General features: G+C 35.3%; 1 protein-coding gene and 1 long non-coding RNA gene across 4 annotated transcripts in view; one reads left to right on the top strand and one right to left on the bottom strand.

The window, feature by feature from the left end:
• Nucleotides 1–20,195, top strand: part of PDE5A (phosphodiesterase 5A) — a 128,453-nt gene that overhangs the window by 79,385 nt on the left and 28,873 nt on the right. For all 3 annotated transcript variants that reach the window (XM_064383916.1, XM_064383918.1, XM_064383917.1), the window contains exons 10-11: nucleotides 3,428–3,603; nucleotides 7,121–7,180. In XM_064383916.1, coding sequence (XP_064239986.1) covers nucleotides 3,428–3,603; nucleotides 7,121–7,180 — 236 coding nt within the window. The remainder of the gene's footprint in view (nucleotides 1–3,427; nucleotides 3,604–7,120; nucleotides 7,181–20,195) is intronic.
• The window catches only part of LOC105731312 (uncharacterized), a 48,727-nt gene that overhangs the window by 2,450 nt on the left and 26,082 nt on the right, over nucleotides 1–20,195 (bottom strand). The window contains exon 6 of the long non-coding RNA XR_010345392.1: nucleotides 2,232–2,324. This is a non-coding gene — a long non-coding RNA (uncharacterized LOC105731312). The remainder of the gene's footprint in view (nucleotides 1–2,231; nucleotides 2,325–20,195) is intronic.

The raw sequence follows: 20,195 nt of genomic DNA on the forward strand, positions 1-20,195 counted from the left end.
CTAGGGGAAATATAGGTTTACCTATAATATTAAAATGAGGAAGCCTCTTTTAAAAGCAAGGCACTAAATAGTTGAGTATTATAAGGATAATTATTTTGGCTCCTTAAAAAATTGAATCTTTTATACAGCAAAAACCTCTTCAAATTAAGATGACTGACAAATGAAAAGTCCAGAAACAAAAGTATTTGCAAGACAGGTGATAAAGGTATGATTTACATTTTAATAAGGCAGGATGCTAATTTTGGAGTCCATGTTATGTGTGGTAGAGAGGACATAAGACTGCAAACAGGGTATAAGCATTGACCCCCTGTTCTGCCAAAGAGCCAGGAGGAAGACTGGCTGGTAACAACATCCGATCCCTGGAATTATGAAAAAGGAAATATAACTGTTTAATTTTAGAAGCCATCTAGTCCCTTCAGCATAATTTCCAACGGTGCCTTCAATGCTAACTAGCTTTCTGACCTACTATGATGACGACATTCTGAGTACTTTATGAACTCTATAATAATGGTAGGTAACGCTTATATTTTACTATCTAACTTTACTACTTCTTGGTTTTCCCCTTATATGTTTTTTAATGCAGTTTTATTTTATGATTGCACTTATTAATGGGCTTTTGCTAGATGACTCTCTTTTAATTTTGGTTTTGCAATAAACATTTCATTTTTAAATATAAGTGATTCTGATTTGGAATAGTTTCTTAGTAATGTGGCATCTCAAATTTCCTGTTTTAAATTTCATTACTGTACTCCTTACTTTTTCAGGTCATTAAGGAAGAAATTGTGAAAACTCTATCTGTAATGTGCCCAGGTTTTGATGTTCTTAAACAGGGAACTCCATTTGTTATGAGCCCTCTTTTTCTTAATAACTTTTTTTAACATGGGTATTTTTGTTTGAGATAATTAAATTTTCTGAAGAGCGTTAAGAGATCAATGGGATTATCAGGAATGCTATATAAATATGGCCTCACTTTCAAAAGAAAATTAATTTATATGCCTTAATGGATGATTTGTCTTCAGTACTCGCTTATTGTTGTTGTTTTCCCCAGAGCTTAACTCTGTGTCCATATATCTATATCTATAATGTGGATCAATAGCTGGGTATACTTTAGCTCTTCTGTTCTGAGCTGTATTGATTATAGCAGAACCTCAGTACTTGTACACATAACATTCCATTTAAAAGACTTGTGAGCAATTCCATAGGTATAATTTCATAACTCTTAATATATTGATTCAGTGAATTTTGATTAAGTCATAGATTTGAACTGCTGTACAGGAGAGCTACTTAGCTAGGTCATAAGCCTCACAGACTACCTGGTATTCACATCTCAACCCCTCTGTGTTATACTCTTCTTGCCATACGTGTGGTAATTCTTACGAAGTAATTTTTTAAATCTTGTTTATGAAAAAAGCTATCAAGTAGGAGAAAACTTTTGAAAATCTGAAAGGCAATTCATTGTGATGTGAGGATAAGGGCATGAAACGTGACTCTCAAGGAAATGTGATTTAGGAGGTAGAAGTCTATATAAACAGTTCCATATTTATAATTTGGAGATTCAGAAAGGTTGAAGGACATAACCCCTGGTTTGTTTTTTGTTTTTTTGTTGTTGTTGTGTTGTTCTTGTTTTTTGCCATACACAGGATACACGCATTTAAGATAATGAATGCTGATTGCCATTTAGTATATGGCTTTTACTTGCAGTGTCCAAACTCATTATGTCATGTTTAAAGTTTCCTTGACTATGGAATAATTGATTACAAAAAAAAACTAACTTCTGCAGCACTAATGCAAATAGATAGGCATGTAGATGTGTTTACTGTTTAAAGTAGATAAACAAAAAGAGCAAAAAGGAGTTTAGATCATTTATAGCACCAAAAGCGAAGAAAGTGAACATCAGTGGAGGTAAAGGGGCTTAATGTGCAACCATCTTCCAGATTCTGTGAAATCCTTTTGAGCTCCAGGAAAGATAAAGGATAATAGACTATTATAGCCTTCATGGGAAAGTAGTTACAGTCAGAGCTGCAATTCTACATTCTGTCATTAATTTAGAAAACATTTTTTTAGTTCCTACTATATGCTAGGTGTTTTGCCAGCTGAAGAAGTAGAGCTGAAAAAAATAAATAAAATCTCTAAGCCCAAGATACTGACAGTCTAGAAAGAGAAATAGAAATAAAATTTGCCATGATACACAAACTGATCATGTTAAGGGGGTAAAAAAATGTCTGCCTCACCTGTAAGTGGGAGGCCTCCTGGAACTCATTGTGAAGGAGGTGTAGGGATCAGCTAGGGAGGCAGGAAGGAAGGCGGTGGGGAGTAGTACAGGCCTGTGGAAAAGCAGGAGCAGAGGTTGTGGGCAAGCAAGATGAAACCAGTGTACTTCTAGCAATGATCTGACAGGTAACATGGCAGATGAGAGTGGCCCTTGGGCCAGGCTGGACTGGGGATCCAATTTCAGACCCGCACATACCAGCTAAGTGACTTTGAGCAAATGATAATAACCTTTCTGAGATTCACCTTCCTTATCTGTAAAACGAGGATGGTCGCATCTACCTCACAGAATAAATTGTGAAGACTAGAGTTCATGTATCTACCAAAGTATTTAGGACAACGCCAATCCCACAGAATCCCACAGTGGGCACATGGTAGAAGTCTGTTATTAAATACTCAGAGACAGAAGTGACAAGGACTTTAACAACACTTTGTTTACAGAGAGATAGGTAGGTTGGGTCACCAAAGTGACCTCTGTGAGGTCACTCATCAGAGAGACTATGAGGCTCAGAAACCCATAGAACAGTCAGTTCAGTAAAGATTTATCTTAATGTTGATGTAATCTTCCATTTTTATTGACTATTTGACTTTTATTTCTAAGTAGTCATTTTTATTTGCATAATTATTTGCAATATCAAAATTTTCTGCAAACATAATTCTCCTGGATGCAGAGGTGTAGATTTGAAATTTGAGACTGCCTATGTCAGTTGCCTCCTTTCTGCATTCTATTTTGTATGTAACTGTGTGTTTTTTTTAACTTCTGGTTTCTCAGTAAGGAAAGGAGATCTGTGTGACCCAAAATTCTGATGTGCATCAAAATTGTTCTCTTGGCAAGTGTACAAAAATCCAATTAGTTTCCAAAGGACAAATTGTCTTTGGGGACTCAACTGATCTAAAATTCATGACGGAGTCTGGAAGAAAATAGTACTCTAGGATTTTTTGAACACCAGCAATGTACGTTTAAGACTACGTGAAACTAGTTCTCATATAAATTCTGTTTACTTCTCTTGCTTATATTTGTAGAGGTTCATTTGCTTATTTTGGCATACCAAGCATTTTTAAGAGAAAAGTATAAGACAATCTTTGGGTATGTACATTAAAGTCAACAAAACTATGATAATTAACAATAATGTTTGCTCAATTTCTCTGATTGTTATAGGGGTTTGCCAACTTGTTAATAAGATCGAGGAGAATACTGGTAAGGTTAAGCCTTTCAATCGAAATGATGAACAGTTTCTGGAAGCTTTTGTCATCTTTTGTGGCTTAGGGATCCAGAACACGCAGATGTATGAAGCAGTGGAGAGAGCCATGGCCAAGCAAATGGTCACATTGGAGGTGGGTGAAGTTTAGGGAACCCTCACTCCCTACTGCCAAACACTCAGCTTGTACCTTTCCCTCATAGTCACTCCTGGTGTGTGTGTGTTCTGTCATTGTGTCCTCACCAAAATTATGTGATTTAGATGATGAGATCCTTGTTATCCTCAACTAAAGAGTGAAAGAAACTAAGACTCAGAATATTTAAGAAACTTGTCAAAGGTCGTATGACCAAACCACAACTCAGGATGTTTATGCCTTTAGGCCTTTGCTTTTTCTGCAAAAAGCAATATTGACTTGAATAATCCATTCATCCTGATAAACTGTAGTATATCATCAGGATGCCACTATAGTTTATCTGTCCCTTTCCCATTGCCTGAGCCTCCCCATCTCTCTATGAGAACAGTTGTGAAAAAAAATTTAAAAAAAAAAAAAAAAAACCCAGAAACCCTAGGCACTCTTGAGAGAATTAGGAATGAGGAAGTGAGGAGAAGAAAAAAATAAAATCAACAAATAGCAAGAAGAGTTGTAACTCCTGGAATCATCAGAGAAACTATTCAAACTACAAATTTATATACCCTACTTCTCAAAGTTCTAATTCAGTAATCCTTGGGTAGAGGCTGGGAATCTGTATGGCTACCAAGCTCCCCCAAGTGACTCTGAATGTGCAGGCAGGAAGTGAAGAAACCACTGGCTGCCAGGGACTGACCTAGGAAGGCCCTTTCTCACATAGGACTGACCTATTCCAACGGGGTCAGTCCTTTCTACATATGTTTCACTAACTGCCTAGAAAATGTTCAATTGATATAACGTGGAGATTTCTTACCTAGTTGAAATTAGAGAAAATCAGTCTTTGGGATATAGTAATATTTACTTCAGTGTCTCATTAAATACATACCTAACCTAAAGAGCTAGAGGGACATATATTATCTAAAATTTACCAGATAGTACCCCTTACTTTCTATGCTGAATATATTACACTAATAGGTTTCTTTGCTAAATATATTATACTAATAGGTTTGCTATAGTATTATATGAAAGGCTGCTATATTGTACTAATAGGTTTGCTATAGTATTATATAAAAGACTTGAATTATAACCAGCAGAAATCTGTTTCAAGTATATATATACACATATTCACACAAGTATATACTTCAAATATATTTTCAATTAGGTACATATACACACATACATATGTATACAAATAGCTTTAAATATACATATATACATATGTACATATATCTGTGTATATATGTGTTTATATATCATATATATAATTTTTAATCTAATTTTTTCAGTTCCATGGTTTTTCACTGAAAAATTGAATCTAAGTCAGCTATCAATTAGAATTTATTTCTTTTTTTTTTAATGTTTTATTATGGAAAGTTTCAAATATATACAGAAGTAGAGAGAACAGCTTAATAAACCCTAAAGTACTCATCATCCATTCAGTAATTATCAACCCATAGCCAGTATCAGTCCATCCGTTCCCACCTCTCTCCTCTGCACTCTCCTTCCCCTCCCACTGGCTTAGTTTGAAGCAATGCCAGACATTGTATTACTTTGTTTAAAATCTCTGAATATTTCATGATTGAGATTTAGTTCTATCTTTACTTTATAGCTCTCCGTCAGTTAAATATATGGATAATTAGGCTTTTACCTAGTATAAAATGTTTTTGATTTCAGGTCATATGTGATGTCATTTCTATGATCATAGATCTAACCTGGAAAAAAATGTTCCTTTCTTTATGAGGCCACTGGATAAAAGCCAAGGGCACAAATCCCTCTGCTCTTCAAAAGATAGTGAATTATTTTGACCTGGAAGTTGTGATCATTCTAATAACAATAAAACAATGTTGACAATAAAAACAACTAAATTTTATCTAATGTTTCAATTGTATTCTAATGCTTATATGTATTAACAAAGTTAATCCTTAGGCCCCATTTGTAAGGTGCTGTTTTTATCTTTTGTGTGTAGTAAAATTGTTTTTTTAACTTAAAATGTATTGTGTCATTTCTTTATGCATGTATCCATGTCTGCCCTTATTAATATTAGTCTAACTCATGGTCACAGTTTTAGCTTTTCTTGGGGACCACCACTGTGGTCTCAGCAGTAACAGGTTACAGCCATGACCCATCAATTTCACATGGGCAGGAGAGAGCAGCTCTTAGTTTCCCGAGGTTTTCTAGTGATTAATGGTTCAAATGCCAAGAAAGATCCAATGTAGTACAGTATCACAACAGTTCTAAATCATAAGATAGTACATATATGTATCACTTGGCTTTAGATTTTTAATTACTAAAAATTTTGAAGACTGGTTCAAGAAATACTGGTTTGGGTTGCTGAATTACTTTACTTGCCATTTAAAGTTTGAAAATCAGCTACCTTTTTATCAATGATTTTTAAGCTTTTGGGTTTTGTTGTAAATCTCTGTTGTCTCTGTCAAAAATGAACTTTAAAAAATATTCTTTCAGAGCATGATAGATATTTTAAATACCTAAAAGAATGTTTAAAAAAATCCCATTACAGTTTGAGTAACCCTTACATGAAATGCTTGAGACCATAAGTGTTTTGTATTTTGCATTTTTTTTCAGATTTTTGGAATGCATGCATTATACTTAATGGTTGAGTAGTCCAAATCAAAAAAATCTCAAACCCAAAAATGTTCAAAAATCCAAAACTCTCTGAGCAGCAGCATGAACTCAAAAGGAAATGCTTATTAGAGAATTTTGGATTTCAGATTTTTACGTTTGCAATGCTCAATCTGTACTTAGAAATGATCACTTTTGAAAACGGAAATTAGTAAGCCTGATTTTTTAACTCTTCTAAGTAATGAATTGTGTTTAGGTTAGGAATTGAAAGCTGAGTCGTAAGCCCCCTTGTCTTCTCACTAGGTGTGAGCTTATGGCCAAATCATGAGAATCGCTGAGCCTCAGTGTCCTCAACTTTCAGTGGATGGCTTTACTGGCCAGCACTACTTTCTTCTCAGCTCTTAAATTGTAGGAGTGTAAAGGGATCCTTCAGTCTGTATGATTATGTCTCAGGCATCCAGTTTTTCTGTGTGAATTCTAGAGTGGTTACCGGACTTGTCTGAGAGCCACTTCTAGACTACTTTCTTTCCAAATACTAACATCAAAATGTCAGATTACACCAAGATTTTTCCTTTAATTCTGTACACAAGCAAAAATAACTAAAGTCAATATTGTTTTAAAAAAACAAAATAAATTTTCTGCCAAGTTTGAGCCAAAAGTTATTTCTAGACCGGCTTATAAATAATGTGTTTGTTATAGCAATAATGTCAGAATGAAAGTTGCAAGAGTTTTCTTTAAACATAGGGAGTATAACTTTTTGTTTTCAAAAACCAGCAATAAAATCTAAATCTGAGTTTTTCACGGTTGAAGAAAGCAGACAAGATTTGGCATTCTGAGGAGTCTAGTTATCTCTCAAATAGATTTAGCAGAATTCCAAGATTGAAGTTATAGTCTACATTTAGTAGATCTCTCCTGTGTAACCTGGACTTCTTTTCCTACCCTGTAGGTTCTGTCGTATCATGCTTCAGCAGCAGAGGAAGAAACAAGAGAGCTACAGTCATTAGCGGTAATTCTCCTCTTTCTAATTTAACCAAATTCGGTAAATATTTAGATGGACACTGATAAAAATCTTTAACTCTGCTTTCTTGCAGGGATACAAAGTCACTGATGATACAAAGCAAAAGGCATTAAATAACTCATACTGACTGTGTAATATAATGTATGATTCTGATATTATTTTCTAGTAATTGTTATAATCGTTAAATCTTTTGGGGGCCAAAATTAAATTTACTTTTCTTTCAGTTCCTGGGAAAATGGGGAACACGAGGTGGTTGTTTGGCTAGGGTAATAACAAAACAGTTTATAGTTTGTTACTGATACCTACTCTGCATCCTCAAGAATTGAGAGTAATTTCAATTTCTGACCATATGGTTTATAAAATGTTGTTTGAAATGGGGGTCAAATACAGTCACTTCCTGAATTCTCTTCACATTGGTATTTTGCATACAATGAGAGAAAAGCACATGGATATATAAGTAGATCTGGGTTCTGGGTCTTGATTTGGAATGGCTTGGCTGAGATGAATGAAAATTTGAGGCATTCAAACACTTACAACCAAGGTTGTCCTCCTGTGTTTAAATGTATTTGTGATGACATAGGTAAGGTCCATATGAGATGTGACAAGAGTTATATAAGGAATGGGAAGAGTGTGAACAGATCATTGAGATTGTTTTTCTGTCATCCACATCATAGTTTGCCACATCCTAAACTCTTTGTGCCCTTACATACATCTTCTCATGTAAACTACACAACTGTGTTCTCATGTAAATTTCATAACTATGTTATGAAGTCCACAGTGAAGCTTGGAGAAGCTCAGTGACTTGCTCAAGGTCACTGCCATGCAGTGGAAGAATCAGGATACAAGTTCACCATCTACCTTCAGAGCCTGTGCACAGAACACTGTGCTGAGTGAGAGAGGAAAGATGATCCAAATGTTTTGACCTTGGCAATTCAAAGAATGATGGTGACATTAACTCATAAAAGTACAAATATTAAGAAGACAGATTTGATTTAGGACAAGATAAGTTTGAGGTGCTGGTTGAACAAGCAAATGAACATCTCAGCAATCAGAAAAGGCAGGACTAGATCAATGATGGGGTGGTGTTCAGAATTAGAGGTGGAGATTTGGGAGTTAACATCCCATGGTAGTGAAATCAAAGGGCTTCATCAATTGAGAGAGAGTGCAGAGAGGTAGGGAAAGATGGAGAACAGAGCTCCTGTGAATATAGGCTTAGATGGAAGGAACGGGAAAAGAAAACAGCTCAGAAGGTAGTGAAGTGTTAGTTAAATAGGAAGGAAGGGTGAGGATAGGATAGTGGCACAGAAGGAAAATAAAACAGTTTCAAAAAGGGAGGAGATCTCATCAGTTGTAGGAAGGTTGAGAAATATGAGGATTGAGAAAAAGCTGCTGGATTCATTGATTAGGTGACTGAGAAAGAAGTGAAACTGCAAAAGGTAAAAGTAAAAGAAAACGGTGGAAGAAATGAATATAGACTATTCAAAAATTATAATGCTTTGTTTAAAAGAGAATGGAGGAGCAGCTATGAAGGGTGTTTCCTGAATCGTGAAGTTTTTTATTGTTTACTTAGGTTTTGAATGTATGAGCAGGGATTGCTCACAAGCAAGAGAGGCAGAATGTTCTTAGACAAAGGCGGAGGCCCAGGAGTGAGTGTGAGGCTAACAATGCAAGACAGTGAAGAGATAAGGACCTTGAAGAGGCGCCTAGGCATGAAGGAGCAACATTTCTTTTGCCCAAACCAGAGGAGAGATAATAATAATAGCTACATTTGTTGAACACTTACTGTATACCGAGCATGTTTTAAGTTCTTTGTGTATGTCAACTAAGTTTACTGAATCCACACCTACATGATCAGTATTGTTAGCATTTTGTAAGAGGACATTTGTGGTTTAGAGAGTTTCTATTGTGCTTCTCAGGACCTCTTTAGGTTGTAAGCAGGGAATGGTGCCAGTACTAAATCAAGGCAGTCTGGATCCAGAGCCCACAAAAGATTGCACAGCACTGGAGAGAGTAAGTTAGAAAGCAACGGAGTGAAATGAAGACTTGTAAACATTCTCAGTTAAATCCATGAGTAAGAAAATGAGTCATTTGCCAGTGAAACTGAGTCAACTGCCAAGAACAATTCTAGGAACTTGAAATACTAATTTCACCTGAAAGGTTAAGCTTCTTTTGGGATTAACTTCATGTGGAATTGTCTATATTTATTTTGTGTGTTCATGACAGTATTTGAACTAATGAGCAGTTTTTCAATTATTTACAAAGCTTAATAAGTTTAAAGTATTATTCACCTCAGGCTTAATTGGCCCATTTGTCTATTCTTCCTAGAAAGATGTAGTATTCAAGCAACATGTTTGGTGATTTGGAAATTATCTACATATTGAAGTGCCTGCAGGCACTGTGGGGTTAAGTTATTTCTAAAATGAAGGTGAGGGTTACACTCTACCATTATATTTAATACTAAAAAAGTCAGGATATTCAAGTTTGTTTTTCCCTTTGAAAATAGTACAGTCTTTCAGAAAATCTGAAAATTATTTCCTCAATTATGTTTATAATTTTAGCAAGAGAAAAATACTTTGGAATAACTGAAAATTGCTATATTGCAGTATTGTTCAAAACCAGCTGTTGTTGCATTTGGAAAATAGATTTCTGGCACCTGCATTGAGAAATTTAGGGTTACATAGCTTATAGGTCAAGTAATTAACTTAAATTGGTTGAAATTCAGCAACCGATTTCAGTTCTAGTTTTCTATCAACCAAATAAAAATTCTTGTACAGCCCTAGCTACACAGGTGTTTGTATCATCCAGCAATCACCAAAATTGCTATCTTTGTCATTTGTCTGATTATCTCAATTTAAAACCTAAAATAAATTGAAAACCTGTCAAATATTTTCTTAACTATTATTTTTAAATATTCTTAAGAGAATTAAATATACTAAATATTTATGCCTGTGTCCAGAAAAAGTTCTCCAATTATAAAAAAGTAGTTAGTTGATAGGAAATTCAGAATCCTTATTTTTTCCACTTCTGTTGCTTGAGGATTTTAACCCATTATAAATCTAACCTTCTCTTGGCTTAAAATTGGGGGTAGCATAGTTAGGTGTTAAACTGAGCATTTTGCCATATATTTTTTTCTTTTTTTTAATGTTATAACTGTACTTCAAATAATCAAAAATAAAATTATTATCAAATACAGCAATTCCATTTATGAATCTATATATAAAACATGCAACATGGGACCCTTGAAGGCATATTTAATACAATGGAATATTATTGAGTCTTATAAAAAAATCTTGTGACATTTAAAGATACACTTTGAGAATATATTTCAAGTGAAATAAGCCAGTAACAAAATGATGGATGATTTCACTTATATGAGATATAAAATAGTCACACTCATAAAAACAGAATGTAAAATGGTGTTTGTCAAGGGCTCAAGACAGCATAAAATGGGTAAATGTTATTTAACGCATATTGAGTTTTAGTTATACAAGAGGTAAAATTTCAAGAATTGTTTTGCATAATGAGGTGAATGTAGTTGACATGCCTGAAATATACAGTTTTTTTTTGTTTGTTTTTTTGAGACAGGATCTCAATCTGTCACCCAAGTTTGAGTGCAATGGCACAACTATGGCTCACCTCAGCCTTACACTCCCAGGCTCAAATAATCCTGCCCCTCAATCTACTTTTTAATGATCCTTAGTCACAAGTTGCTGAGATAATAATAAAAGGACCCCAGCTGACCTGAAAGTTAATTATTAGAATATAGTAAGTGCTTATTTATTATCTGAACAACTAGAAGGTAAATACTTGATTTATTGTTTGACTGAGAGCCTTTTTTGCCTTCCTTTCTTATTAGAACAGTAAAATATATATTAGATTTTGGTTTTATAAAATAGCTTCTTATTTTTGTCATAGAGTCAGTGCTGATTCACTTCAATCCTTATAGCTTAGCTGACCACTTAGGCAGGATTTCTTAGGCCAGAATTTCCTCATCTTGACCTTAACCTTTCAGAGCCAGAAATAGCACATGACCCTGTCTTCATCAGGCACCTGTGTGATTGCTGCAGGTGACAGCAGTAAGGTTCGGAGCCAGATAACTGACCCAAATCTCTGATGCCTAAGTCAGTCTTATAGTGCAGATCAAGTTCCTTATGTTAAGATGACCATATTCCCTCGTATACTCTGTATGGATGGCCAAATTATAAACAGAAAAATTTTGAGCAATTTAACAAAGAATTATTAGCCCTATATCTTGATAACCACTATCACTGAACTGTAATTTCCTATTGCATCTAGTAAGACAGCAGTCCCCAACCTTTTTGGCACAGGGACTGATTTTGTGGAAGACAGATTTTCCAGGGGTTGGTTGGCGGGTGGGGAGTGGAGAGGTAGGGAGTATAGGAATAGTTTCGGATGAAACTGTTTTATCTCAGATCATCAGGCATTAGATTCTCATAAGGAGCATGTAACCTAGATCCCTTGCATGTATAGTTCTCATGCTCCTATGAGAATCTAAGGCTGTCACTGATCTGATAGGAGGTGGAGCTCAGGCAGTAATTCTCACTCCCACTTCTCACCACCTCCTGTTGTGTGGCCTGGTTCCTAACTGGCCACGGACCAGTACCAGTCCGCAACTCAGTGGTTGGGAAGACCTGAGGTAAGTCGTTGTCTTCCTCAAACAGTCCTAGAAATCTTCTTAAACAATCCTTTGAAGTTTCTGTACACTATTGATTGAGACATTGATTTTTATAGATGTCTGTAACATTAACTGGGCTACATGTTTTTCACATTGACAAGGATTATTAGATTTTTCTTTGTGATTCTTCCTGCCTTCATGTGACAGGCTAATCTTGTCTGTTTTGATTTCGTTTTACTGGTGGATTATTTCCAATGATAAGCTTAGCTCCAAAGTATAGGGGTACTGTTCTTGAACTTCCATACTAACTGCTCTATACAGTTCTAAACACCATAGTTTAGTATACTTTTTATGTTTGGAACTCAGTGACCAAGATGGTAACCAGATCTGTGCATATTAGTCCCAATTGCAGTCATAAATTTACTCTTAAGTTTTTCTTATAAATGTATGCATATTATATCAGAATCTTAACATTATTACATGATTTCTATATGATTTTGAAACACTATAAGCTCATTATAAAGCATTTTATAGTCTGTGCATCTTTCTTATAGAGATTTAGAGGGATTCACTTATATAATGTTGGAAAAAAAGGAAAAATCATGTAACATGTTGATGCTATGATTGAAGAAAATATACTAGTCCATTCCCACTGTGCCTGATTCATTTATTTACTGTCTGCAAGATTTGGTTCCATTTACTGAGTTTCATACTCATTCCCTTTATAAAAGTAGATTTGTTTCTTATCTGTCCTTGGTCTCACTTCTCTCTTGGAAAAAGATAAATTCTAAAAGCTTTATAAACTAATTGTGTGGTTTCTTCTTTAAAAACACCCCTTTTGTGCATGTGAAAATGGAGAAGAGAGATAATAGTCTCCCATAAGGTGTAATGTGGTAGCCATCAAAGTGGCTTTATCCAAAGACCTGGAATTAGACTATCACTCCATACATGGGGTGGTGGTCAGGGCTGATAAGAAGAGCTTAAAATATCCAGCAGAATCTCCTTGCAGCCCCTGATGCAACCCATCAAATATCTAATAAAAATAATTTCTTTAAAAAATGGATTATTAAAATTGAAACCTTTTTTCCTCTTAACCATTCATATTGAATAAATACCAAGAAGCAATGTAACAAAATGTCTTTATACAACACTGAAGCTACCTGGAAGAATTTGACATTTTGTGGAAGACCAAGTTCCATCACTGCCCTTCTTTCCAAACTTACTTTAATAAATAACTTTCTGAACAAAGAGCCTTTTCTTAGCAGTTGGCTATTAGGAATTGTTTCCAGTTTCTGTAATTTTTATTTTGGCTGTAAAGATTTCACGCTTCAGAGCTAAGGCAAGCAGAATGCCTTTGATAGCAGTATGACCTTTTTTGTACAAAGATTACAAAATTGAGCAAATTGCATAGCCATGTAGCTACATGTCTTTATTTTCTGCTGAAGTTACCAGAGACTTTGCTGTAGCCTAAATATAAGCCTTTCTCATGAAAGATCCTCTAAAAACTAGAAACATAATAATTTTTAAATGATCATTATATTTACTTTACCCAAGTATATTATTTTCCAAAAACACATGCTTTATGGGCTTCAAAGAGACCATATCTTTTACAAAGGTATTATTTTCTATAAATTTTCTTCTCTATTGAATAAACAAAAAGGCACTCTTTATACATGTGTAAAAGGGACACGAGAATATCCCTTTTGTTGTGTGAATGGCCATCATAATGATACAGACTTGAGCAAAAGAAAGGCTGTCATTTGTCTTAAGTGAGGCATTGATAAAGCTCAGGAAAGATTCTCTTTAATGAAGAAAGTAAAATGTAGACTCATATTCTCTATCATTGTGTTGTTAGGGATTGCTTGGACAAACTACTAACATCTGTCCTTCTGTTATTCCACTTAAAAAATTATGCATTTCAGTTTTGTGTCTATCTTTCCCATCAGGCTATTAGTTCTTGGTGATAATAATAGTAGCTATCATTTAGTGATTGCTTAACATGAACTTGGTTTATGTGCTTTGTCGAATGATTAAATCAATGAGTGAATCAAATAAATGGATTCCAGAAAACCTAGACTTTTAGAAAGCCTGTAATCTAGCATGAAAGAGAAAGAAACGCAGATTAAGCTCCTTCAATACATTTAATAAGATTTTGCTTTCTTTTCCCTTAAAGTGATTAAGAAACTATAAATAATTTAAGAGTATATTAAATATATAAAACAGCCTACAAACTGGTGATAGAACCAGCCATGTTGAGGGAGGGTCACTGAGATAATGTTTTTATTGTCAACTTTCATATTTTTGACTATAGCAAGATGGAGCATTGGGTGCTAGAAAGAGAGAGATGCCTAGGTTCAAATTCTAGGTCTGTGATCTCAGGCGAATACGTGACTTATCTGTACTTCAGTTTCTTTCTCTGTAAAATGAGGATAATAAAAGAATTTACTTCACAGAATCGTAGTAACTGAGTTCCTGGTACATATTCTCCCATTAAGTATTATTGTTCATAATAGTAACAGGGAGGGGAGGAGAAGTCAATTTTCAATATCTAGTAGCAATACCATTGAAATCCTTATGTTCCTATGATGTTCCAAGCCTTTTTGCACTAGACATTCCAATAATAAGCACTCAAGAAATTATACACTCATTTTTTTGGCCAGGCATGGTGGATCATACCTATAATCCCAACACTTTGGGAGGCCGAGGTGAGCTCAGGAGTGTGAGACCAGGCTGGCCAACATGGTTAAACCCCATCTCTACTGAAAATACAAAAAATAGCCAGTGTGGTGGATGCAGCTGTAGTCCCAGCTACTCAGGACACTGAGGCAGGTGAACTTGGGAGGTGGAGGTTGCAGTGAGCCAAAATTGTGCCACTGCATTCTAGCCTGGGGGACAAAGTAAGATTCTGTCTCAAGAAAAAAGAAAAGAAAAAGAAATTATACATTCATGTTTAAATTAGCCTAAGCTGAATAGGTAGGTGGAAAGCTTACTGGAGGAAAATGTGTCATGTTTTTTAAGCACAAAAAAAATGTAAACCTTTTATTCATAAAGTATAACCAATTCTCTACTTATGGGGAGCAATCTGGAATTCACCATTTTCAGTAACTTCCTACAAAAGCAGCTAAAAATTGGAAAACTTTTTGGTCACTGCTTTCTCATTCTGGGTTTCTAGTGTTGTTGGAAGTGAGAGAATCAAATCTTAATGATTATTAAGACAAGCTGGAACTGAGTTTTAAAAATTACAACAATATTCATTGTGCAGATAAAAGAAGAAATTCAATTATAAGTAAAATTTTTCAAAAGTAAATAAATTGAATAATTGAACTTTAAGAGCAAAAGGCAGGTACCACAACATATTGGTTGTTTCTACCGTAGAATAGTTCGTTACTAAGATGAACATTTATGCAATAGCTGTATGCCAAATTAAACTTACATGAAATATTTCTGCATAATATAGAGAACTGGTTAGGTACTAGATGATTTTAAAAAGCATTTATTTATTCATTCAATATTTAACTCTTACTCTATGCAGGCATTATATTAAGTGCTCCAAAAATAATAATGAATAAAGAGTCAGATAATTATAAAATTTATGTAATTACAGTCAGGAAAAAGAGGTAGGACTGTAAAGTATAAAACATTGTGAAATTACATAGAAACATATTCTGGAGATAATGGTCTGAGATACATGTCATTATCTAGATTTTTTCAAATGTCTCAATTCCATTTCTTGGTGTTCCACTCCCTCCTAATCAGTGCTTTCACTTTCACATAGGAGATGTGGCAAGTCTGTGATTCCAACCTATACTGTAATTCACCAACCTGTAGAATAAGACTGCACTTGGGTTTTGGCTACATCAGTGCTACAAGAAATAGACTTTTAGGAAAGCCATAAAAATTCCCTTGTTTTCAGACCATTATTTGAGCCAAAAATTTAAAGCCCAGAGCCCTTCATTTTCTTTCTTTAATCACTCTGACACAGCAAGAAGCAGCCAACCCACTTACAGTTTCTGCCCATCACACTGTGATATGGCAGTCACCACTGGGTCCACGAAAAGGCATTTTGTTCTAAAGTGTTCACTTGAAATTACTATTAACAGCCATTTACTACCAATAACCTATCCCTAATACAGTGTCAGCATTCATCAGAATCACCTAGAAGGTTTTTTTATAACACAGATTGCTGAGCCCCACTCCCAGGGTTTCTGATTCAGTAGGTCTGTGTTGGGGCCCAAGAATTTGCATTTTTAACAAGTTCCCAGATGCTGATGCTGCTGGTCCAGGAACTTAACTTTGAGAGCCACTGCTATAATGGAAACCAAGCCCCTTCTGCCTTCAAACCCATCAGGTCAAGTATCTAAACTCCAGTTCCTATCCTTGAGACTCTGTTTCCTACAAATGCATTTGTTGCAAAATACAGCATCAACAGGGTTCAATTGCAGGTAGTAAGAACTACTACAGCCATTTTAAGCAGAAAAGAATTTAAGTACTTTCAAATGATTGAAAAGGGTAGATAAGTCACCCCAGGAATAAGTCATGGAACAAAATTGCAGATCTGGCTCACTATGGAAACTTCCATGTACATAGGCCAGAGTCAGAAAACTGCTAGCAGAACTGCAAGCTACAGGACTGTAGTATGCCCTCCAGAGTCACGTCCCCCAAAAATAATAATGAGTTTCCCATGTGTCACTGCTTTAGTTTGAAATTCAGGTCTCATTCAAGTTTACCTCATTGCTGAAACCAAATCTATCTGTAACCCTAGTTGCAAGGGAGTCAAGAAAATGTATTTTTGTTAGCTGTCTAGCCCCTTCAGAAGATGAAGACTCACTAGAAAAAGTTGAAACAGTTAATGGAGCCTTGTTATCACAAGGACTAGTGAATGTTTCCCTGATGCAGCTAAGACATAAACAAAGAATTAGTTATGTGAAAACATGGGAATATGCATCATAGGCAGAGAAGAAACCAAGAGGCTTGGAAGTATGAGAGAGAGAGTGTTAATTAACCTGAAAAACAGATGGCAAATATATAAATACCTCCTCAATCCCTGAAAAAAAAAAAAAAAGATGACAATTTCAGAAAAGTCAGTTTTTAAAATTTAGGATATTATTGAAATAAAAAGAGAGGCTACCACATATTGAGTCTAACCCTCCACTACTTTAAGCCAGTAGAGGCTAAGTCCTCTGTTTAAGCCCGGAGCTGTGGAATATCCCTCCTTCTACCCATGAGGAAACAGAACCAAAGTGACGTGTATGGAATCGAGCTTGAAAATTACCACATAATCATAATTGCCAAGGTGCACCCATCCATGTACCTCAAAGGCTAAGAAAATCAGAGACTGAGTTTAGGCCCTGTATGGGAAAGTCACTGGCAAGATCTAGATGTCACTCACAGTGTGGTGTTTGATGCCAAAGTGAGGAGGCAGTAAGAGGTGCATGAGTCCTGTGGATACAGAGATAAATGTATTAAAAACTCAGAGAAAGTTAAACCTTAGAGATAGTCTACTCCAACTTCCTTATTTTACAGGTTCGAAAAAGGCAGAGAGGTTGAACATCCTGTTCAGGTGACAAAGTCAGTGGAACATCTGGCCTAGCATCCCTAGTAGCAAACATTCCTCTTTATCACATGTGTCATCTTGCTTTTAAGTTTCTGTTTGTGTTCATCATCTCATGCCGAAATGTAAATGTGGTAGCTGATCTAACATTTTGTCAGCTGGACATCAGTTTACTATTTAGCTCCTTATCAGTCAGATGGTGTTTAGAACAATTAGTTTTAAGATCGCTGCAAAATTAAAATAATTTTATAATTCTACCACTGCTTTAACTCAAGACATTCCTGCACTCAAATATTAACTTTGGTTCCACTCTTAGTGGCTTATCATGTCCAGAGTTGAATTTTTTTTAATTTTTAATTTTTGCAAGAATGGTGAAAAGAGGTCCATGGTATTAGAAAAAGATCATAAAAAGGTAGCTTATGATATAATTCGTTTAAAGAGTCACTAGAGGCAAACTAGTTTCTTTATTAGTTTGAGTAGCAGATACAATTGAAGAACCCAGAAGAAAATATATGCCATCAAATTGTTAGATTGAAATCTTTAACCCAGTGAGCTTTGTCTTTTTTTTTTTTAAATTCCATATTTGGTTAATTTGAAATTAAAACCACAGTTCTATAAGAGCTTAACCATATTGGAATTAAGCTTTAATATCTAAACTGTTTTGTCTAAGAATTCAGAGACATCGTGCTCTCATATAAATAGGCAATATTGGGTGGTATTTTGTGGTATCACAGTTCCATTGGTTTTGAATTGGATTACTCAACCATAAAAATACATACATACATATATATATACACACACATATACATATATATACACACACATACATATATATATGTATGTATGTATTTATATGTTAGTATCTTATTGTTTTACAGAATCTTTAAAATATGTTCTTTCTGTTGGGCTTCAAAACCATAATGCAATAATAAAATCCCCTGAAGAAAATCAAACTCAGAAATCTCATTTTGCAAATTTTAATGAATAAAACAGTCATTAAAACGAGAAGCTGTGAAAATCTGGACCTGTATATTCATCCTATGCCAGAAATACCACATACTTTATTCCCTGCTATTAGTAAATTTATTTCCTGCTATTAGTAAAATGTATAAAATTTTATCCTATGATGTGATAAGTAAAAATTATAGGTAATTATGTTTTACTTAAAACATAACTAAAAATTATATGTTACTTAAAATCATCTTTAGCCCAAGCCTTTCTAAATTAAGCAGAAAGTTGAATTCTCTTGTGATGGTCAAAGAAGCAGAGTACAAGAGCTTGAAATGATTTCTGATTTCTCATGGCTTGTTAGTAATCGATCCCAGAGTTCTGAACCTGTGTATCACTGACCACAAGGCTCTTATGGAAAATGTTTGCATGTCCCACTGGGTCAGCTCAGAATGTTTGAGTTGTAGTATACTGTGACCAAACAAGCAAAAAAAAGAGATTCTTTTCTCTTAGTAGAGAGAGATTAGGTATTACAGTAGATAATGGAAAGAGGCACAAGCTGTGCTGGCTTCTATCCTGTAGCTTTTAGGATAGAAGTCACCCCAGGAATAAGTCATGGAACAAAACTGCAGATCTGGCTCGCTATGGAAACTTCCATGTACATAGGCCAGAGTCAGAAAGCTGCTAGCAGAACTGCAAGCTACAGGACTGTAGTATGCCCTCTAGAGTCACGTCCCCCAAAAATAATAATGAGTTTCCCATGTGTCACTGCTTTAGTTTGAAATTCAGGTCTCACTCAAGTTTACCTCATTGCTGAAACCAAATCTATCTGTAACCCTAGTTGGAAGGGAGTCAAGGAAATGTATTTTTGTTAGCTGTCTAGCCCCTTCAGAAGATGAAGACTCACTAGAAAAAGTTGAAACAGTTAATGGAGCCTTGTTATCACAAGGACTAGTGAATGTTTCCCTGATGCAGCTAAGACATAAACAAAGTTAAAGAATTAGTTATATGAAAACATGGGAATATGCATCATAGGCAGAGAAGAAACAAAGAGGCTTGGAAGTATGAGAGAGAGAGTGTTAATTAACCTGAAAAACAGATGGCAAATATATAAATACTTTGTGGAAGGAAAGAAAGAAAACTTCCTGCTGTAAGAATAATGATGCCCCAAGGAAAAAACATCTGTTCTCCTGTCCAGTGCACTATGTTTCAAGGAAAGCAGCTGTTACCTGCTTTGAGTTAAAAGGTGGGCTTGTTCCCACCTCTACACTTCCCAAACTTGACTTACTGCTCCATCTCTGATGTTGGAGGCTGGTATAAACAACTAAGTCCTTTATCTAAACATTTTAAATCCTTCTCTCTTCCCCTATTTCAGCCCATGCACTAGCCTGTGGAACTGACTTAACAGAAGGCATATTTTCTGGTCAGTTTTGGTCTTGGGAAAAAATTCTTAGCGTGACTGAAGAGGGTGACATTCATGGAAAGTTTAAACAAGTCTGGTATATGTAAGTGAAATCTAAAGTCCAGAATAAAAAGAAAAATCTGCAAGTGCCTTCATATTTCTAGGGAAATCTATTTTAGGTTGCTCCGTTAAGATTTTATTATTTTGACCTTTTGACTTCCCAAAAGCAAAGTAGTGCTATCTCAGATACTCATAGGAAACCTAAGGGGTTTGAGAACCTGGCTGAAATTTCTTAATTTTTCTTTCCTCCACTTCAAACCACGTAAAGAAGGCCTACTTTGGTCCAGTTAATCTCAGCCTGATCTAGCTAAAACAGTTAATAAAGTGCTGACAGGGTAAATGGTCCTGAGTGCTCTGCTCAGTTTGAGGGAGCCAGGGCTCCTTGGCCCAAATAAATGGTTTTTTA

Source organism: Aotus nancymaae, unplaced genomic scaffold (assembly GCF_030222135.1).
Source record: "Aotus nancymaae isolate 86718 unplaced genomic scaffold, 86718_ANA_hifiasm-v0.15.2.pri h1tg000033l, whole genome shotgun sequence".
NCBI classification, from domain to species: Eukaryota; Metazoa; Chordata; class Mammalia; order Primates; family Aotidae; genus Aotus; species Aotus nancymaae.